The following is a 19748-nucleotide window of genomic DNA, read 5'->3' on the forward strand; positions in this document are numbered from 1 at the left end:
TAACATCCCCCTTCAGTTTTCATCTCTCTCCTCTCCTTTAGCCAAGCCCCATGTCTACACCGGTTCTCTCTGTCTCTCATTGTCACTTCATTCCTCAGCCTACAGCAATCTGGCTTCCTTCTCCACAATGTCTCTGAAATTTTGCCAAAGTCGTCAGTGATTTTTATGTACCTAAATCAAATGGTCACTTGTAAGTTCGTGAATCGTTTGACTTTTTAGCAGCGTTTGACCAGACTGACTGCTCTCTAAAGGAAAATTCAAAGAAAATCCAATTTTCTTTGCTTATTTTCTTCTGTTTTTTTCCCCCCCTCTACTTACTCTTCCTGTTTCTTTTTTGGTATTTTGCTTCTCCACCTATCCGCTATATTTTTTTTGTGCTTATTATGGCATTACTGGTGGCTTGACATTAGACTCTCTGCTCTTTTCTCATGAATATTTCTTAGGCAGTATTTCTTAGGAAGTATATACCCACTTCAGGTCCAAATGCCCTTTCTGCACTAACAGCTTCTAATGTCTAATATATATATTACCCTCTCCTGAGCTTGAGACTTTTCTGTCCAATCACTGACTGGTTGTCTTTACTTGGATACCTCAGTGACACATAGTTGACCATGTGTACAAGTGAACTCATCGTGTTACCTCAAATTTTCCCTTCTGGGGTTTGCTATGTCACAAATTAATTACTTTTTGGAGGCAGATTTCCTTACTATGATATCAAGAGTGAGTGAAAAAAGTGTCTGGTGAATAGTAGTTATTTCACAAATATTTATTGACTCAAGGATTGAATCAATTAATGATATCATGTATGATAAATATCATCAAATGTATAGTACAGAGCATTTTGAAACATTAAGATATTGAAAGACAAGATACTGAAAGTGCAGATTATCCTAATGTGGTAAAATTATGCTACCTCTCTAAGGATGACTATGAATAACAAGGAAAAAGAGTTAATCAAGCATTAATTCCCTGTTAAATTTCTTTCTGCTTAAAATACTTGGAGTTGTTTTTCTATCCTGTACTGAACTCTGATATGTAAAGCAATGTATGTGTGAAATGCTGTGATTCAAGGGTATAAACTAAATGAAAAAAGGGAAGAATCAAAATTTAACAAAGTAGCTAGTAAATCTTTCTGAGGGCAAGTTGTCAAAATTTTGGCAATGGTGTTGAGTGTATGCATGACCAATATCCAGAAAGGGGTATCCTGGAAGAGGTTGTATATAGTACTCATCTTCACTCAGTGAATTTTTGACTGAAGGAAAATTATAAATAAATTTATTATATACAAAGTAAGAACCCATGGTCCTGAGGGCTTTCTAAGGTAAAAAGACAAAAGGCAAGAAAAGACCTTTGCTTCAAAGAGCTTAAAGTATTGTAGTCAATTTAAACATATAGTTGTTTTACATCCTTTTAATAAAGGTTTAATTATATGCTTACATGAAGAACAAAGGAAGCTTAAATGTTGTGGTGGTTGTTACTGTGTTCACCAATATTTTGTTTTTCCTCCTGAGTGCATGATAGGATTGTACCTCCCTGACACTTGGAAATTAGGTGTGACCAAAAGACTACCCTGATTTGCCTATCGATTTCTGAATAGATGTAATCGCATGCAATTTTCAGAATGAAGTTTTAAGAGATAGTGTGTGATTTGCCTAAGAAGGATGGTGACATTTTACTGCAGAGATAGAAAGTGAGGGCGTATGGGCAGAAAGACCAGCATTAGCAAACCCATGGGAGACAGGAATTGAATTTATAGACATAGAGATACCTGAAACAGGGCAGCAAAATAATATTTTCAAGAACATGTTTTCTATCAATATTTCTAATTTAATTTTATAGCATCTAAGAAAGTGATATACCACTCACATAAAGTCTTAAACCCTCTACATTTTAATTAAACTTTAATTATAACTTTTAATTTTCATGGCTGGCTTTAAATAAAATTTAATTCTACTTACCAGGATTTTAAGAGCTTCTGAATTTGTCCTATCCTCAACTTTCTTCAACTGGGTTTACAGCTGTATTTTCTCACTACTGTTAATTGAACGCTGATGGTATGGATAATTCTTACTATTTTTTCCCCCTGTAACTATGTTCACTTAATTGAAGGTCCTCAGGTCTCTGTAAACCTTTGCATTCAAAAAACTGAAAAACTCCACACTGCTTCCTACTGCTTAAGGTTTTTCTTATTTCTGCACCACAGGTTTTGGCTTAAACTAAAGGAAGGATTGTGCTTGCTGTGAATGTAGATAGGCACAAGATCATATATTTCAAAGGAAATCATATTCAAATTCAAATACAACCTAATGGTGATCTTGTAGTAAATGTATTCACTAACACTCACTTTCTATTCCTTCCTAGTAATTGTTCAGTCTCCAAAAATTATTTCCTTAATTTATTCCTGTTATTTCAGAATTGAATCTTTGAAAGGAATAAGCCCCTGAATTATATGTTGATACAGCCATTCACAAATTCTTTTTTTAATACATTCTTCAAAATGTAAAAATATTGGTTTCAATTGGTCACGTCCTTCTCCAAACAATTTTTTTAAAAGTGGATCAAACATGAAATAAGTTTATTTCTTTCTTTATTTTTTGAGATGGAGTCTCGCTGTCACCCAGGTTGGAGTGCAGTGGTGCAATCTTGGCTCACTGCAACCTCTACCTCCTGGGTTCAAGTGATTCTCCTGCCTTGGCCTCCCAAGTAGGTGGGATTACAGGTGTGTGCCACCACACCCTGCTAATTTTTGTATTTTTTAGTAGAGACAGGGTTTTGCCATGTTGGCCAGGCTGGTCTCGAACTCCTGACCTTAAGTGATCCACACACCTCGGCCTCACAGAGTGCTGAGATTACAGGCATGAGCCAAAAGAAGTTTATTGCTCACTTAAAATCCGAATGGGTGCTCCTGATTGGCAGGTTCTTCAAGTGCTGATTCTGAAATTCAGGACTTCTCTTTGACTTCATCATCTTCACAAATGTCTTTCAATGTCATTGTGCTCAACGGTATCAAAAATCATCAAGGTCCTTGTATGGGTAGTGCCTGAAGTGTTGCACAGCAGTTTTAATTGTTTTCTATGAACTAGAACTCAGTCACATGACCACACCTAACTCTAAAGGAGACTTAGAAATGTGATCTACACTTGAAAAAGAGGAAATGGATTTGTCTTTTTCACCCAATTGATGTCTTAACTTCTGGGTTGACTGACATCTATCTTGTTCGATCTATATGTGAAGAAAAAGAGTTTATAAGAAATAAAGATGGGTAGCTCTGTGGATTTCTGGGAATAAGATCCTTCTGGATTTAGTGGGCAAGATCTTCAAACTGCCAATTGGGCAACGTGGATGAAAAATTGTGGGTCTTGTGAATAATTTAAAAAGCAAAGAAAAAAAAGAAACTTTACATTTTGGAGACAAACCTGTGTGAGTTTTTTATTGGTACAAACATATTTAACACTAGGGGTTTTGTACAATTTTTTGCCTTTTCTACTAGAAAACAATGTAAAGTGATTTCACAATGTGAAGAGAAAAAAAAAAATTGCCGCTATGACCAAACGCACAGTCTGTTCTGCAGCAACAACGGGCTTCGATCAACTCAGTCGTGATTCAGCCGTAGAAATGCTTTTCCTTCACCTTGTTTGAGCTTTTCCTTTCTTTCCTGTTTTGATTTGCAAAAGAAAATTTCTTTTTTGTGTGAACTTGTGTTGTACTCTGTAGAAAATTATGGATTTTACTTTAATGGTTTAAGAAAAAAGGCAAGAAGAGCCCTCGTCACTTTTCTTACCTCATCACAGAGTTCATGTAGTGAATTTAAAAAGAAAAAAAAAATTGTTACAAATTTGGAGCAAGGGAGTATGTTTTTCAAAGGAACCTCCTTCCTTTTTTGGTGTGTTTTTCTTTTTGTCCCAATGGGGAACCTAAATCTGTTTTAATTGCACAGACACATGGACAAAATGTCATTTTTTATCTGCCAAGTGTGGTACCTTCATTTGTTTATTTGTTATTAAACTGTTTGAGAAGAAAAAAAAATTCTGGGTCTAGTTTCTGAGATTAACAAAATTTGAAGGTAATGGTGCCTCTCACGGCAGAAAAAGTTTGTTGGCACAAAGATAATTTATTAAGATTAGGAGAGGAAACTCTGGAGGGAATACTGCTATGTTAACAGCCTGATCTGTGTGTATGTAAGTGTGTGTGTGACTGCACATGAGCCTGTATGCATATTATGTAGTTTTTGTCTACTATATGATTATCTCTGAAGATGAAACATACTCAAGCCTGTATAATGCACGTTAATTGCCCCCACTGGTCCCAGGATTGAGATCTCCAGAGACAGAGCCTCAGAGTCTGGAAGGGATAAGTAATGAGGAATGGGGAGATTTGTGGCATGTTCTACATCTGAGTAAAGCCTGAAAGGGGCCTGTGTAAAGAAAAGAATCAAAAGGTGCTTTGCTTAGAGGCTGTTTGACTCCCCGGCTACATTTAGGATATGGAATTATAGGCAGGTGGAGCAGTAACTTTTCTGTATCTCGAAGTCCACTTTGTTTTAGATGTTGGTATAAAAAGGAGCATACATTTTCATAACTATTTTCCTTCACAAACAGCTTTCTTATTATTAGGCTTATTAGACATGGAATTAAGAATTTTTTTGTCAAATTGTAATTTTGTCTTTGCAGATTATCTTCAAAAGGATTATATTCTTAGAAGACAGGAAAATGGGAGTCACTGCTGCTGGTCTAACTAGTTCAGGCTTAATTTGCTAGTCAATGAAAAACAAGATGTACTAGAAGAATGAAATGTTCAAAGCTTTATGGAAACAGCATTTTGCAAGACCATTTGGTGCAGGTTTGGGCAATAATTTGGACTAACTCTCTTGTTTATTGTTCTCTTTCACACAGATACAGCATAGCATATCTTCACTCATTGTGTGTGACTTGGAAAGAAAACTTTGTAAGTGGTAGCTAATTTATTTCATGAAATGTAACATTCTGATTCAAAAGAGTCAAAAGAAAAAAGGACTGGGGAATCTAAGAGATATCCAACATGACCCTTCAGTAGGCTAATCTTTTGGAACAGAAAGGTCCTCAGTGCACAACTACTGTGTTGGAAGTGGCTCTCGCCTGTGAGATACCCCATGCAGAGGACTATCTGTGGCAAATGGAAAGTGAAACCTTGCTTTTTTTTTTTTTTTTTTTCTTGTTCTCATCCTCTGCCTCTTGGGCAGAATTTAATTACCTCTGTCCCTTCCCTGGTATTTGTTTGTATGTACATTGCCCCAGGTCAAGCTTTTTACACTTTTTCCTTGGGCTATTGAAATAATTTCCAATTTTTTTTTGCTAATTTTATTAACCTGCACCAAATGGTCTTGAAAAATGTTTTCATAAAGCTTCAATTATTTCATTCTTCTACTAGTACATCTTGTTTTTCCTTGACTAGCAAATTAAACTTGAACTAGTTAGACTGGCAGCAAGTCCTCTGCCATGTGATTACCGTATATTTATACCTTATATCTCACAACTTTTTTGCAAGTACACTTGTACTATTTTAGACTCTTCTCTGGTTGTAATTTTTTGTATCCAAATCTTTTGACATTTTTATTATATGCAAATAATATTCTCCCTCCATCATTATGGAAAATTCTATATTTTCTCAAGGTTCATTTTCTTCTCAAAAGCCTTTTGTTATTATTTCCAAATGAATATTGTCTGTGTGTCTCAGACAACCACGAAAAGTTTTGTTTTTGTCACATTCTATTGCTACCGTGTCAATGGCAGCATTTTGATATAGGTGGAGGGATGCTCACATCAACCCCATAATTTGTATCAGCTTCTCCTGAAGTTATCAGAAGCATACAATTGAAGTAAAAACAGTATCTTTGCTATGCAAATTATGTTCCAAGGTAAATCTCCTCAGATCTCTTCCAGTACATGTATGCTCCAAGGCCTGCTCTATATAGAACTTTTGGAGCCATCAACGTACTGCTTGAAGTTGCTTTGAACAACAGGTATTTGGCATAAGCTCTATAACAGGGACTCTTTTTATTTTATTCATTGTTATTTATCTTCTAGAACAATAATTTGCAAAATGACTATTTATTGAATAAACTAGGACAGGAGATGAAAAGGAAAGAACAGCTCATCCTTCCAAGGGGAAGACAGCAGTGTCACAAACCCAAATTGAAGAGAATAAACATGTATCTATTCACCAGAAGAAGAGATAGAAAAGAGACAGGGCAGAATTTCTGTGGTTCTTACTATCTCTGTCACCTCTACAGGCCAGACCAATGAGGACCTTGGAGACCACTAATATCTCTGGATTTGTGAATGAGATCATCCTCTTGGGCTTCCCCTGCCGCAGGGAGATGCAGATCCTCCTTTTTGTGGTCTTCTCTCTCATCTACCTTCTGACCCTCCTGGGTAACACATCCATCATCTGTGCTGTGTGGTCAAGCCAGAAACTCCACACACCTATGTATATCCTATTGGCCAATTTCTCCTTCCTGGAGATCTGCTATGTCAGTTCTGATGTGCCCATAATGGTGACCAATCTCATCTCCCATACACAGAGCATCTCCTATGCTGGCTGCCTGCCCCAGTTCTACTTCTTCTTCTCCATGTGTGCTGCAGAGTGCTTATTTCTGTCAGTGATGTCTTTTGATAGATTTCTTGCCATTTGTAGACCTTTGCACTATCCCACCTTAATGACCTATCATGTTTGGGATCATTTTGTGATCTTCTGCTGGGTGGGTGGCTGTCTCTGGTTATTGACCCCTTCGACACTAATATCTCAGGTGCCCTTTTGTGGTCCAAACACTATCAACCATTTTTTCTGTGATCTGGCACCTTTGCTGGGGCTGTCTTGTGCTCCAATACCTGGAATTACTCTGACTTGTGGTATCATTAGCTCTCTCATCATCTTTCCTACCTTCTTGTATATCCTTGGGACTTATTTCTGTGTCCTAAGCACAGTGCTACAGGAGCCTTCAGATTTAGGAAGGCATAAGGCTTTCTCAACTTGTGGCTCTCACCTTGCGGCTCTCACCTTGCTGTAGTGTCACTCTTCTATGGTTGCCTTACGGTGATGTATGTTAGCCCAGGTTCTGGGGACTATCATGGGATACAGAAGTTTGTGACCTTGTTCTATGTTCTGGCGACTCCATTCTTTAATCCCCTGATCTACAGTTTCCAGAACAAGGATATGAAAGAGGCACTAAAGAAATTTCTGAGGAATCAGCACACTGTTGGTTAAACCAGTGTGGCAATTCCTCAGGGATCTAGAACTAGAAATACCATTTGACCCAGCAATCCCATTACTGGGTATATACCCAAAGGATTATAAATCATGCTGCTATAAAGACATATGCACACGTATGTTTATTATGGCACTATTCACAATAGCAAAGACCTGGAACCAACCCAAAGTCCAACAATGATAGACTGGATTAAGAAAATGTGGCACATATACACCATGGAATACTATGCAGCCATAAAAACTGATGAGTCCATGTCCTTTGTAGGGACATGGAAGAAGCTGGAAACCATCATTCTCAGCAAACTATTGCAAGGACAAAAACCAAACATCGCATGTTCTCACTCATAGGTGGGAATTGAACAATGGGAACACTTGGACACAGGAAGGGGGACATCACACACTGGGGCTTGTTGTGGGGTGGGGGGAGGGGGAGGGATAGCAAAAAAAATGAAATTTCTGTATGTGTTATAGTAGGAAATTTCTAAAGGATCTAAGAGTCAAATTTAATACAATGCATCATTAATGTTTAGGAGGATGAAAGATCATAAGACCAATGAGATCATGCTTTTTTTCATTTTGTTCTACTTTTATATATTGGGAAGATAATTTGAAAGAATTAATTGGACCCAAGGTTGCAGTCTTAGGAAGTTATTACTATTATGGTCCAGATATGTTTGTACCTTAAATAGATTTTTTAATTTTGCAATTCTACATAATAATATTTTCATCTATTTCTCTAAAACTGAGCTTCTGCTTACTCTTTTGCTTTTCAATACATACTGCTTGGTACATTTCAGCATCCTCAGATTCTGCCTTCATTGAAGCAAATTTTTTTTTTTTTTTGAGAGCACAGCAATGGTTGAATGTATTGCAACTATGCAAATAGTTTTCCACTGATCTTTCAAATTACCAGATTAAAACACACACACGCACGCACGCACGCACACACACACTCAAAACTCAACAATTCAGGGACAATTTTAAGGATCTGCCTTTGTATTCTTTATAATTTGAAGTATAACTTCTGGGACCAACAAGGGCCTTCAATAATATTATGTTGACTTGATTGACACCTCACATTTTGCCAATGCTAACACTTTAGCATAGGTAGACACAAAAAGGTCAGTTAATGCCCAGTGCAAACCAAAGTGCTATAGAATCTGTGAGATTGCTGACAATCTAGGCCTATTAAGCACGTTTTTTGTGTGTGGTTCTTCATAAAACTCTGGAAAACTGTTCCTCAGGGGTAATTTCTACCCTCTAATTTCTTTCTTTTTTTTAAGTAGCAATTTATTACTAATTTGCAGTACTACACTCCATGAGGAAATCTTGTGCTAAATCTTGATTCTAGAGTAACTCCAGCACTGACTTTACCACCAAAGTATAGTTAAATATTTGCAGCATCCTGCTGGATATTTTCAAATTCAAATGTCTAATCCTAAATTTGTTAATCTCCTTTTAACTTAGCTCTAGCCATCCTTATTTTCTAATGGATCTATTGATTTATAGCATGAACTTGAAATCTTGACAATAGAATTCCTTACCATCTCATTCCCACTTCTAATCTGTCATTAAACAGATTAGGCATCTTTCCTGGGATCATTTGTTATCTTTATGCTCATCTTTTTTGTGCAGGTTCCGAGCACTCCATATCTGTGATGGCATAATCACTTCATAAGTGGTCTGTCTCTGTTATCTCCCTTGTCAAATTCCAGAATTATATTCTTAAACCTCCATCAGTCACTTATTTTCTCTCTACCTAAACACAGGAAAAATCCCGAATTCTTTACCTTGTATAAGTTTTTATGTTCTCAATTTCTTCTTAAACTTTATTTTTACCTTAATATATGTCTCATCACTCCCATTTGACTCACTCTGTCTAATTTACAGGGTATAATCTTAGTTTTACAACCTGAGCTTAAGATTGTTCTATTCATACCTTGCCCATGTTTAGATACCTCTTACAAAACTTTCCTTGCCCACTGCAGCATATCATAATGTTATTTTCTAAATTCATTGCCTTTTGAGTTTTGCCAAATATTTACTCAAAATTAGTCTGCCTTTTGGGTATCTATTACAGCATTGTTTGTGCTATTTTTTAACTTTCCTACCAGTTAGAATATAAGTTTCTTTAGGGCAGGAAATATGAGTTATACTCTCTTTTTACTGCTCCTGAATGGCTTCTGCAATAGTAATAACTCAATTATTGAGTTAGTTAACAAGGTTATTTGACAAACATTTATTGAGCTCCTATTATGTATTAGGCATTATTTGAGCACTGAAGCTATAGCAGTGATACCTATTCTCATGCAGTTTATATTACAGTATGGGAAGACAGGGATCAAGAAATAGAGAAATAAATATTTCAGATACAATATTTCCTGTAGTGATACATTCTTTGAAGAAGGGCAAAGCAGGTGATGGGAATAGATACTAGTGAGAGTGGGGATGCTCTTTTAAATAGAACAGTCTGGGAAGGCTTCAGTTAAGCTAAATTTTGAGGAGACCTGCAGGAAGTGCGGGAGTTCTGTCCTTCCTATTTCAAGTTTAATGTGAGCAAGAAAGCAAGGCAATCATCAAAATGAGTTTGGAAATGCTCTAACAAGTGCACTTAGAGATCCAAATCCAAATGGTGGCTACTAAGAAAGGCGAGAAGTTTCGTTTAAAAATGTGCCTGAAGATGCACCATTGAAAAACGCAACAGATTCAAGACTGGTTTGAATCTCCATGGGCTGTTTGGGTGGAAGATTCTGATATCCCAGAATTCTTATACATGAATGTTGACAGGATTAAAGACATAACCTGGGGAAGGACAAGCCCAGAGAGCACTTTGGGAATCTCAGGAGGTGTATCCTTGGAACAAAAATTATTTTTCTCAGCTTTAAGAAGAAAGTAAAAAGAAGAAATTTAATATCTCAAAAAATAACTAACCTTAAGTAATTATTGCCTACTGACTTTTTGTTAAAATATGGAAATGTCTATTATAATTTTAAAATTATACGTACTATATTTAAATTCATTTTATACACAAAGTTAGATTTGGTTAGCAGTATCCAAGTTTTCAATTAAGGTGGTTGTTTCCACTTGGAAAAGGGAAAAGAATGAAAATGTAAGTACTTCTATATGTAGTTATATAAATATTATCAGGTTACATAAATATACTAGGGTAATCTACTTTGTCTCATGACAGAACAAGACTAACCCATACTTGAACTATGCACATTAGCCAGGGTTTCTCATCCTATGCCAAGATCATGGCTGAAGCAGGTACCCTGAAATAAAGGATAGGAAGTACACTTAGAAACTAATAAACATCAAAGTGGAAATTTAAGTAGGCAATTGGATATGCAAGTCTTGAGGTATGATACAAGATTGGGAGTGGAGATAAAAACTCGAGACTTGTCAACATAGTAATGGTATTTAGAGCTATTGAAATCTTTGAGATCAGTCCAAATCAGCGCTGTTCAATAAAAATATAATGTGACCCACATAAATCATTTTAAATATTCTAGAAGCCACATTAATAAAGGTAAAGAAAAACTGGTTAAATTTATTTTGTTATTATTAATTAATTAATTAGAGACGGAGTCTCGCTCTGTCGCCCAGGCTGGAGTGCAGTGGCACGATCTAGGCTCACTGCAAGCTCCGCCTCCCGGGTTCATGCCATTCTCCTGCCTCAGCCTCCTGAGTAGCTGGGACTACAGGCGCCCGCCACCACGCCCGGCTAATTTTTTTGTATTTTTAGTAGAGACGGGGTTTCATCATATTGGCCAGCCTGATCTCGAACTCCTGACGTTGTGATACGCCCGCCTCGGCCTCCCAAAGTGCTAGGATTACAGGCTTGAGCCACCGTGCCCGGCCGAAATTTATTTTTTACTTTTTGGTAGGAAATGTCTTTATTATTGGCCTTGATTGAGTCATCACATATTGTCTGAGGTAGATTACGTGTCCAGAGGATCTGCCTGGCATATGCTAGCAACTCCTGCCTGCTGGAGCGGCCCTCCGGTCTAGACGCCAGGCCTTTGTCCATCATGCCAGGGAAGCCAACCCCACCGTCCCACAAGTTCATGCCTGAGGTGCTGAGGGACAAGGCTGTCCCAGGATTGGACCCTCCATCCCTTACCTCCATCCTGGCCAGGATCCTGGGGAGGAGGAGGCTGAGGCCTGGATGATCAGTCTTTTTTTGGTTTCATGATCATTTAAAAAACAGAAAAGACAAACATTTCACAGTCATTAAAAAATAGAAGTCTGAGGAGAGAAGCCAGGGTCCTGAGTCCCGGGAGGCCCCTGGAGGCCTCAGCATTCCCTGTCCCTTGAGGTCCGTCTGCAGGCCCGGCCACAGCGCACGCGGCCCCGTCGTGGTCACCGGCCCGAAATGTGGGCCAGTTGAAGGTACTCCCCGACAGCAGCATGTCTGGCGTCTGGATGGGCGTCTTCCCCAACAGGCGTTGAAGAACAGCTGGGAGATGAGGGAGCCAGGGACCGCACATAGGGCGGGGAGCCGCAGCAGCTGGCGCCCGAAGCCCTGGGGCTGGGACCGGTACTGCGCCCGCACGTACTTGGTGAGAGCCACCTGCGCCTTCTCCTGCAGGTTCTCCACGTGGGCCACAGGCGTCGCCCGTGAAGAGCGCGAAGGCCTTGAGGCAGCCATACTCGGCCGAGTCGACCTGCAGAGGCCCAGCTTGTCTATCTGCTCCTGAAAGGCGCGCACCTGGTCCATGAAGGCCAGGGCGTGCTCAGCGGCCATGGGCTCTGCGTGGAGGCTGCGGCGGCCAGCAGCGGCGCAGTGTGCAGGGACAATGCCCCCTAACCCGCGTTCAGAGCGAAGCGCTCGCTCCAGTTCAGGCGCAGCAGCGCCACCTGGCCGGCTACCGGCAGCTCAGGGAAGAAGGGCGCGTGGTGCGCCCACTCCACCTTGCTGAAGAGCAGCCGTGAAATTTTTAATATTTTTATTTAAGCCAACTCACCCAAAATAGTATTGCAACATGTAATTAGTATAAACACTATTAATGAGATGTTTACATTCTTTCATCCCACCAAGTGTTCAAAACTGGTATTTGATTTTATACTTGGAGCACATCTTAATTAGGACTAGTCACATTGCAGGTGCTCAGTAACCACATGTGGGTCGTGGCTATTGTATTGGACAGTACTGTCTAATTGTATTGGACAGTACAGGTTAAAAAGAGGTCTAACGACTAAATACAGACCTCAAATAATATTGAGGTTAAACAAATAGTGAATTGACTTTATTTTTCAGAGTAAAGTTTCTTTGCCTGGAGAGAACAAGCATGCTCTTATTTCACGTATTTTCCTAATTGAAATCCTGATTTTGGCAGGGGAAAGAACCCACTGAGTGTGCTACATGGTGGAACTAGTGGCCTTACACATCCATGCTCCATCTCCTGGGAAAGTCTTTCCTGAAGAATTGTATCTTCAGCTTCTTTGTCCTGATTTGTCCCAAACTGACAGAAGTACCTGCAGAGCTGGCTAGAATTTCCCTTTCAGACACTGCTGTTTAGGTGAGAGTACAGAGTGGTTGGGAGGGTCAATCAGTTGTAGAACAATACTTAGGTATAATCCAATTTATATACCCACTCAAAACCCAGAGATTTTGCTTTTATATGTACAGAAAGAGGACTTAGAAATACATCCACCAAACTAAACACATTGCTGAGGAGGCAAGTGTGTGTGTAGAGGTGTGGAGATGTGAAAATTTTCATTATTTTGTCGTTTTCTTCTTTACAATGACTATTTACTATAAAATATACGATTTGTATAATTAAAAAGTAGACAAAATGGAATACAATTCATTTCAGTGTAGCTAAGCAAGCCCCAGTTATTAAAACTTTTATGCTTTTATGTACACATTTAGACTAAAACAAAACATACTTTAATTTAAAATATTTCAATTTTATATATGAACATCTTTTTCAAGCACAATGAGAGCTTAGATACAAGTGAGGATTTTAGTTATTCAGTTAATTATGGTTCAGTGGCCCCCTCCCCCAAGTCTAAGAATTTTTGGCTTAAAGAGAAACAGTAAGTGAAGAATCCTCTATATCCATTCTTCACTAGTTCTAAGAAGGATGAAAGGCAAGTGCACAACACTAACTTTCACTGCGGCTTACAGAGATTTTCCAGATGATAATTTATTTACCTTTAGCTTAACTTTTACTCTCAGAACTCCAGATAATGCAGTAGTAACTTACAAGCAGCACAGTATCTTCTAACAGCATTCATCATGAGATAGACAAGTCCTCAACTACCCAAGACAGTGTTTTACCGCTTACTCATCCTGCTCCCATTTCACTGCTGTTGCATAGGTGGATAATTTAATTCCCACCCTGTGTAACCTCTAGAGGAAACATAGCTCAGAGATATGGGATAGTCAAAATGAATGGCTTATTTGAGTTGTTATTTTTTTCTGTGTGTGTGTGTGTGTGTGTGTGTGTTTGCTGTCCAGTATCTCCATCCCTTTTTATGTTTGAGGTAATCCCAATATTATCAGGCTTGGAGTTCTATTTATGTAATCGTTGTTTATATTGCCAGATATTAGCTCTCCCAGCTTCCCTTACACTTGAAGGTGTAGGAATATACTCTTGGCTCCACCAGATACAGGTATACCAGGCTTTGAATCAAGAAGCAGAAGCAGGAAGAGCAACAATGTTGAAATATTGGCATAAGAAATGACAATAAAGAGGACGGGCGTGGTGGCTCGTGCCTGTAATCCCAGCACTTTGGGAGGCCGAGGTGGGCAGATCACGAAGTCAGGAGATCAAGACCGTTCTGGCTAACACGGTGAAACCCCGTCTCTACTAAAAATACAAAAAAAAATCAGCCATCGTGGTGGCAGGTGACTGTAGTCCCAGCTACTCAGGAGGCTGAGGCAGGAGAACGGCGTGAACTGGGAGGCGGAGCTTGCAGTGAGCCAAGATCGCACTGCTGCACTCCAGCCTGAGAGGGAGCAAGACTCTGTCTCAATTAAAAAAAAAAAAAAAAAAATGAAGAAGGTAGCACACTTATTGCAGAAAAGACAAGTTGCCAGAACAGAATGACAGTGGTGCTCATGTAGCATTTTGGTGGCCGATAGCACAGCCATGGCTGCAGTCATGTTGATTTTTCATCTTCAGTTCTGCACGATGGTTTGCATATGTATCTTTGAATTTGAGCCTCAACTCTGGCTTCAGCTTTCATTGGTTCTGTGAGATTCCTACTACTCCATCAATAAATCCTTTTTCATTTACATAATCAGCTACAGTTAGCTTTTATTGGCTGTAAGTAAGAACACTGGCAGAATTATACTCTAATAGGGTTATCTCGGGCAAAGTCTCTACAATCTGCAGAGGGCAAGAAGAACTAACGCTTTGGGATTGCAGGTTGCTCTGAATTCTCCCTTAGCTCCACAGTGGTCTATGAAGCTTTATCCCTTAACATATTTTATTGTAGAAAATATTCCAAAAGTCAAAATAACTTGGAAGAGGATTTTAAGATGTCTGTGTGTGTCTGGCTTTTTTTAACTCAGCATAATGTTCTACAGGTTCATCCACATTGTCACTAACGGCAGAATTTCTCTATTTTTTAAGGGCCAAATAGTATTCCACTGTGTGTATATATCACATTTTGTGTATCTACCCATCTCATGACAAATACCTAGGTTGCTTCCATGTCTTGGTTATTGCGAATAATGCTGCAATGAATTTAGGAGTACTGATATCTCTTTGACATACTCATTTCAATTTCTTTGGATATGTGCCCAGAAGTGAAATTGCTTAATCATATGGTAGTTCTATTTTTGTGTTTTGTGGAACTTCTATACTGTTTTCCATGGTTATATTAATTTACATTTCCACCAACAGTGCACAAATGTTTACTTTTCTCTGCACCCTCAGCAATACTTATCCTTCATCTTTTTGATGATAGCCATTCTACAGATATGAGGTGATACCTCATTCAGTTGAACTCTTAGAAGTAGAGAGTAGAATGGTGGTTAACTAAGGCTGGATGGAAGAGGTGGCTGAGGGGAGGAGAGATGTCGATCAAAGGATCAACATCTAACAATTCAGTTAGATGGAAGGAATAAGATTTAGTGATCTCTTTCATAGAATGGTGACTATAATAAATAATAATGCACCATATATTTAGAAACTACTAAAAGAGTGGATTTCAAATGTTTTAACCACAAAAAATAAGTACAGGAGATGATGAATTTATTAATTAGCTTGATTTAATCATTTCACAATGTAAATGATTATCAAAACATCACATTGTATCCCATAAATATATAATTATCATGTGTTCATTAGAAATAAAATTTAACAAATAAAATAATAAAAGAGGTATATGTTCACAGGAAAAACTTGAATATGAAGTCTAATCTAGACTGGATGTTTTTAGTCAAATCATTAACTTTCTCTTCAACGTATTGGAGACAACATCACAAACACCTCTCTTTCCTTTCCCCCTAATTTTTGTGCCTTAGTTAAAAATATGAAAATTTCAGAGTGTTGGCAGATGATCAGGTTAAGTAAAGAAGTTTATGTTAAGTGGTGACTGCTTTTTTTATTTTTTATTTATAAATAAATAAATAAATTTATTTATTTATAAATAAATAGGGTACATGTGCACAACGTGCAGGTTTTTTACATATGTATACATGTGCCATGTTTGTGTGCTGCACCCATTAACTCGTCATTTACATTAGGTATATCTCCTAATGCTATTCCTCCCCCCTCCCCCAACCCCACAACTGTCCCCGGTGTGTGATGTGCCCCTTCCTGTGTCCATGTGTTCTCATTGTTCAATTCCCACCTATGAGTGAGAACATGCGGTGTTTGGTTTTTTGTCCTTGCAATAGTTTGCTGAGAATGATGGTTTCCAGTTTCATCCATGTCCCTACAAAGGACATGAACTCATCATTTTTTATGGCTGCATAGTATTCCATGGTGTATATGTACCACACTTTCTTAATCCAGTCTATCGTTGTTGGACATTTAGGTTGGTTTCAAGTCTTTGCTATTGTGAATAGTGCTGCAATAAACATACATGTGCATGTGTCTTTATAGCAGCATGAGTTATAATCCTTTGGGTATATACCCAGTAATGGGATGGCTGGATCAAATAGTATTTCTAGTTCTAGAACCCTGAGGAATCGCCACACTGACTTCCACAATGGTTGAACTAGTTTACAGTCACCAACAGTGTAAAAGTGTTCCTATTTCTCCACATCCTCTCCAGCACCTGTTGTTTCCTGACTTTTTAATGATTGCCATTCTAACTGGTGTGAGATGGTATCTAATTGTGGTTTTGATTTTCATTTCTCTGATGGCCAGTGATGATGAGCATGTTTTCATGTGTTTTTTGGCTGCATAAATGTCTTCTTTTGAGAAGTGTCTGTTCATATCCTTCACCCACTTTTTGATGAGGTTGGTTGTTTTTTTCTTGTAAATTCTTTGAGTTCATTGTAGATTCTTGTTATTAGCCCTTTTTCAAATGAGTAGATTGCAAAAATTTTCTCCCATTTTGTAGGTTGCCTGTTCACTCTGATGGTAGTTTCTTTTGCTGTGCAGAAGCTCTTGAGTTTAATTAGATCCCATTTGTCAATTTTGGCTTTTGTCGCCATTGCTTTTGGTGTTTTAGACATGAAGTCCTTGCCCATGCCTATGTCCTGAATGGTACTGCCTAGGTTTTCATTGATTCTTTGTCACTTTGATGATGACTGCCTGACCTCTTTTGTACAATTCCTTATGCACACACATGCACAGGCATACATGTAAAATTAATATTTATGTTGAGATTGCATTAGTACATGACCCCCCAAATCAGATATTACTATTTGTAACTTCAGAAAAAAGTAACAATCTTCTCTGACATATCATCTGCCTCAAGAAGACAGTCATTCTGGAAAAACAACATAATTTTTCTCAGTGTTTCAATTTCAGATAAATTATTCAAATTAAGTTTGAATCCCATATGTTTTTCTCTCTTCATAATTCTTACATTTTTCTCTCTTTTTGCCTTCTCTGCTTCCCTTATTCTGTGTTCTCTTCCTGGAATCACTGCCGTGGTTACCAACTGAGGTTCAGTGACATCTCTAGTTAACTCATTGCCTCTCATCTCACTCATCAGTGGATAGCTGAGCTCAGACTGTAAAGTTCTGGGGGTGCCCAAACTATGTCATTCTGGATGTCCCAGGACAAGGCTAAACTCAGGCCAAATAGGATATTTCATAGCTGAAGAGAAAACATCCATGGGGCCTGGAAGTCACTGATTAAGTTAGGAGTACCCAAGGGAAACCAAGTCCTGATTAAGTTTCTGGCTTGAAACTCTGGGAAGAAACTGGATGTGGAAGCCACTGACAGAAAATGGTGCATCTGGGGTAAACCTGATCATCGCAGCTCCTTTGTTTGTCAATCAGGGTGTTTTGGAAGGTGTACTGCAGCTGAGGCAGCATGATCCAGGAAATCTGGGCCCCTCTCTTTTCATTACCTTCCCCAGGCTATATGTAAAGGCTCTCAGGGTTACTAAGAGCCCTGTGGAATTCAAGCAGGAGAGAGACAAGTGGCACAATATACAACTTGTCATGCCATAACAGATTTTATGGCAATGATCGAAATCTAGAGTTGGTGCAGGTAGTGCTTACTTTCAACACACTCTGTCTATTGTTCTCCCCAAGCACGCTCTATATATTATATAATAAATTCCCAAATATAAGTGGATTTAATTTAATTATGAGAATTTTCTGAGATTTTGAGAGTATCATGTCTTTCTTCATTTACATATTTTTAATTGACTCAATAATTATGTTTACAGTGTACATGGTATAGTTTGATGCATGCATACAATGTATAATGATGAAATCAGGGTAACTAGGACATCTGTCACCTCAAATACATCATTTATTTGTGTCTGGAACATTTGAAATGTTCTCTTCTACCTATTATGAAATATACAATAAATTGTTGTTAACTATATTCACCCAATATGCTGTCAAACACTATAACTTATTCCTTCTATCTAACTGTATGTTGGTACCCATTAACGAGCCTCTCTTAATCCCCTACCCCTTTTCCAGTATCTGGTAACCATCATTCTACTCTCTACCTCCATGAGATCAACTTCTTTAGCCTCCACATATGAGTGAGAATTTGTGATGTTTGTCTGCCTTTGCCTGGCTTATTTCACTTAATGTAATGACCCCCAGTTCCATCCATGTTACTGTGAGTGACAAGATTTCATCCTTTTTTTGTGGTTGAATAGTACTCCACATTTTCTTTCTTTCTTTCTTTCTTCTTATTATTATACTTTAGGTTTTAGGGTACATTTGCACAATGTGCAGGTTAGTTACATATGTATACATGTGCCATGCTGGTGCGTGGCACCCACTAACTCATCATCTAGCGTTAGGTATATCTCCTAATGCTATCCCTCCCCCCTCCCCCACCCCACAACAGTCCCCAGAGTGTGATGTTCCCCTTCCTGTGTCCATGTGTTCTCATTGTTCAATTCCCACCTATGAGTGAGAATATGCAGTGTTTGGTTTTTCGTTCTTGTGATAGTTTACTGAGAATGATGATTTCCAATTTCATCCATGTCCCTACAAAGGACATGAACTCATCCTTTTTTGTGGCTGCATAGTATTCCATGGTGTATATGTGCCATATTTTCTTAATCCAGTCTATCATTGTTGGACATTTGGGTTGGTTCCAAGTCTTTGCTATTGTGAATAATGCCGCAATAAACATACGTGTGCATGTGTCTTTATAGCAGCATGATTTATAGTCCTTTGGGTATATACCCAGTAATGGGATGGCTGGGTCAAATGCTATTTCTAGTTCTAGATCCCTGAGGAATTGCCACACTGACTTCCACAATGGTTGAAATAGTTTACAGTCCCACCAACAGTGTAAAAGTGTTCCTATTTCTCCACATCTTCTCCAGCACCTGTTGTTTCCTGACTTTTTAATGATTGCCATTCTAACTGGTATGAGATGGTATCTCATTGTGGTTTTGATTTGCATTTCTCTGATGGCCAGTGATGGTGAGCATTTTTTCATGTGTTTTTTGGCTGCATAAATGTCTGCTTTTGAGAAGTGTCTGTTCATGTCCTTCACCCACTTTTTGATGGGGTTGTTTGTCTTTTTCTCATAAATTTGTTTGAGTTCATTGTAGATTCTGGATATTAGCCCTTTGTCAGATGAGTAGGTTGCGAAAATTTTCTCCCATTTTGAAGGTTGCCTGTTCACACTGATGGCAGTTTCTTTTGCTGTGCAGAGGCTCTTGAGTTTAATTAGATCCCATTTGTCAATTTTGGCTTTTGTTGCCATTGCTTTTGGTGTTTTAGACATGAAGTCCTTGCCCATGCCTATGTCCTTAATGGTAATGCCTAGGTTTTCTTCTAGGGTTTTTATGGTTTTAGGTCTAACATTTAAGTCTTTAATCCATCTTGAATTGATTTTTGTATAAGGTGTAAGGAAGGAATCCAGTTTCAGCTTTCTACATAT

At 38.5% G+C, this 19748-nt stretch overlaps 1 protein-coding gene across 1 annotated transcript in view; it reads right to left on the reverse strand.

Moving 5' to 3' along the window:
- LOC129013202 (olfactory receptor 11H4-like) overlaps positions 1 to 11992 on the reverse strand; it is a 38105-nt gene extending 26113 nt beyond the window's left edge. The window contains 1 exon segment of the mRNA XM_054449698.2: positions 11593 to 11992. Within this exon segment, the coding sequence (XP_054305673.2) occupies positions 11593 to 11992 (400 nt within the window).
- Between the last annotated feature and the right edge of the window lie 7756 nt (positions 11993 to 19748).

This window comes from Pongo pygmaeus, chromosome 15 (assembly GCF_028885625.2).
Source record: "Pongo pygmaeus isolate AG05252 chromosome 15, NHGRI_mPonPyg2-v2.0_pri, whole genome shotgun sequence".
Classification (NCBI taxonomy): Eukaryota; Metazoa; Chordata; class Mammalia; order Primates; family Hominidae; genus Pongo; species Pongo pygmaeus.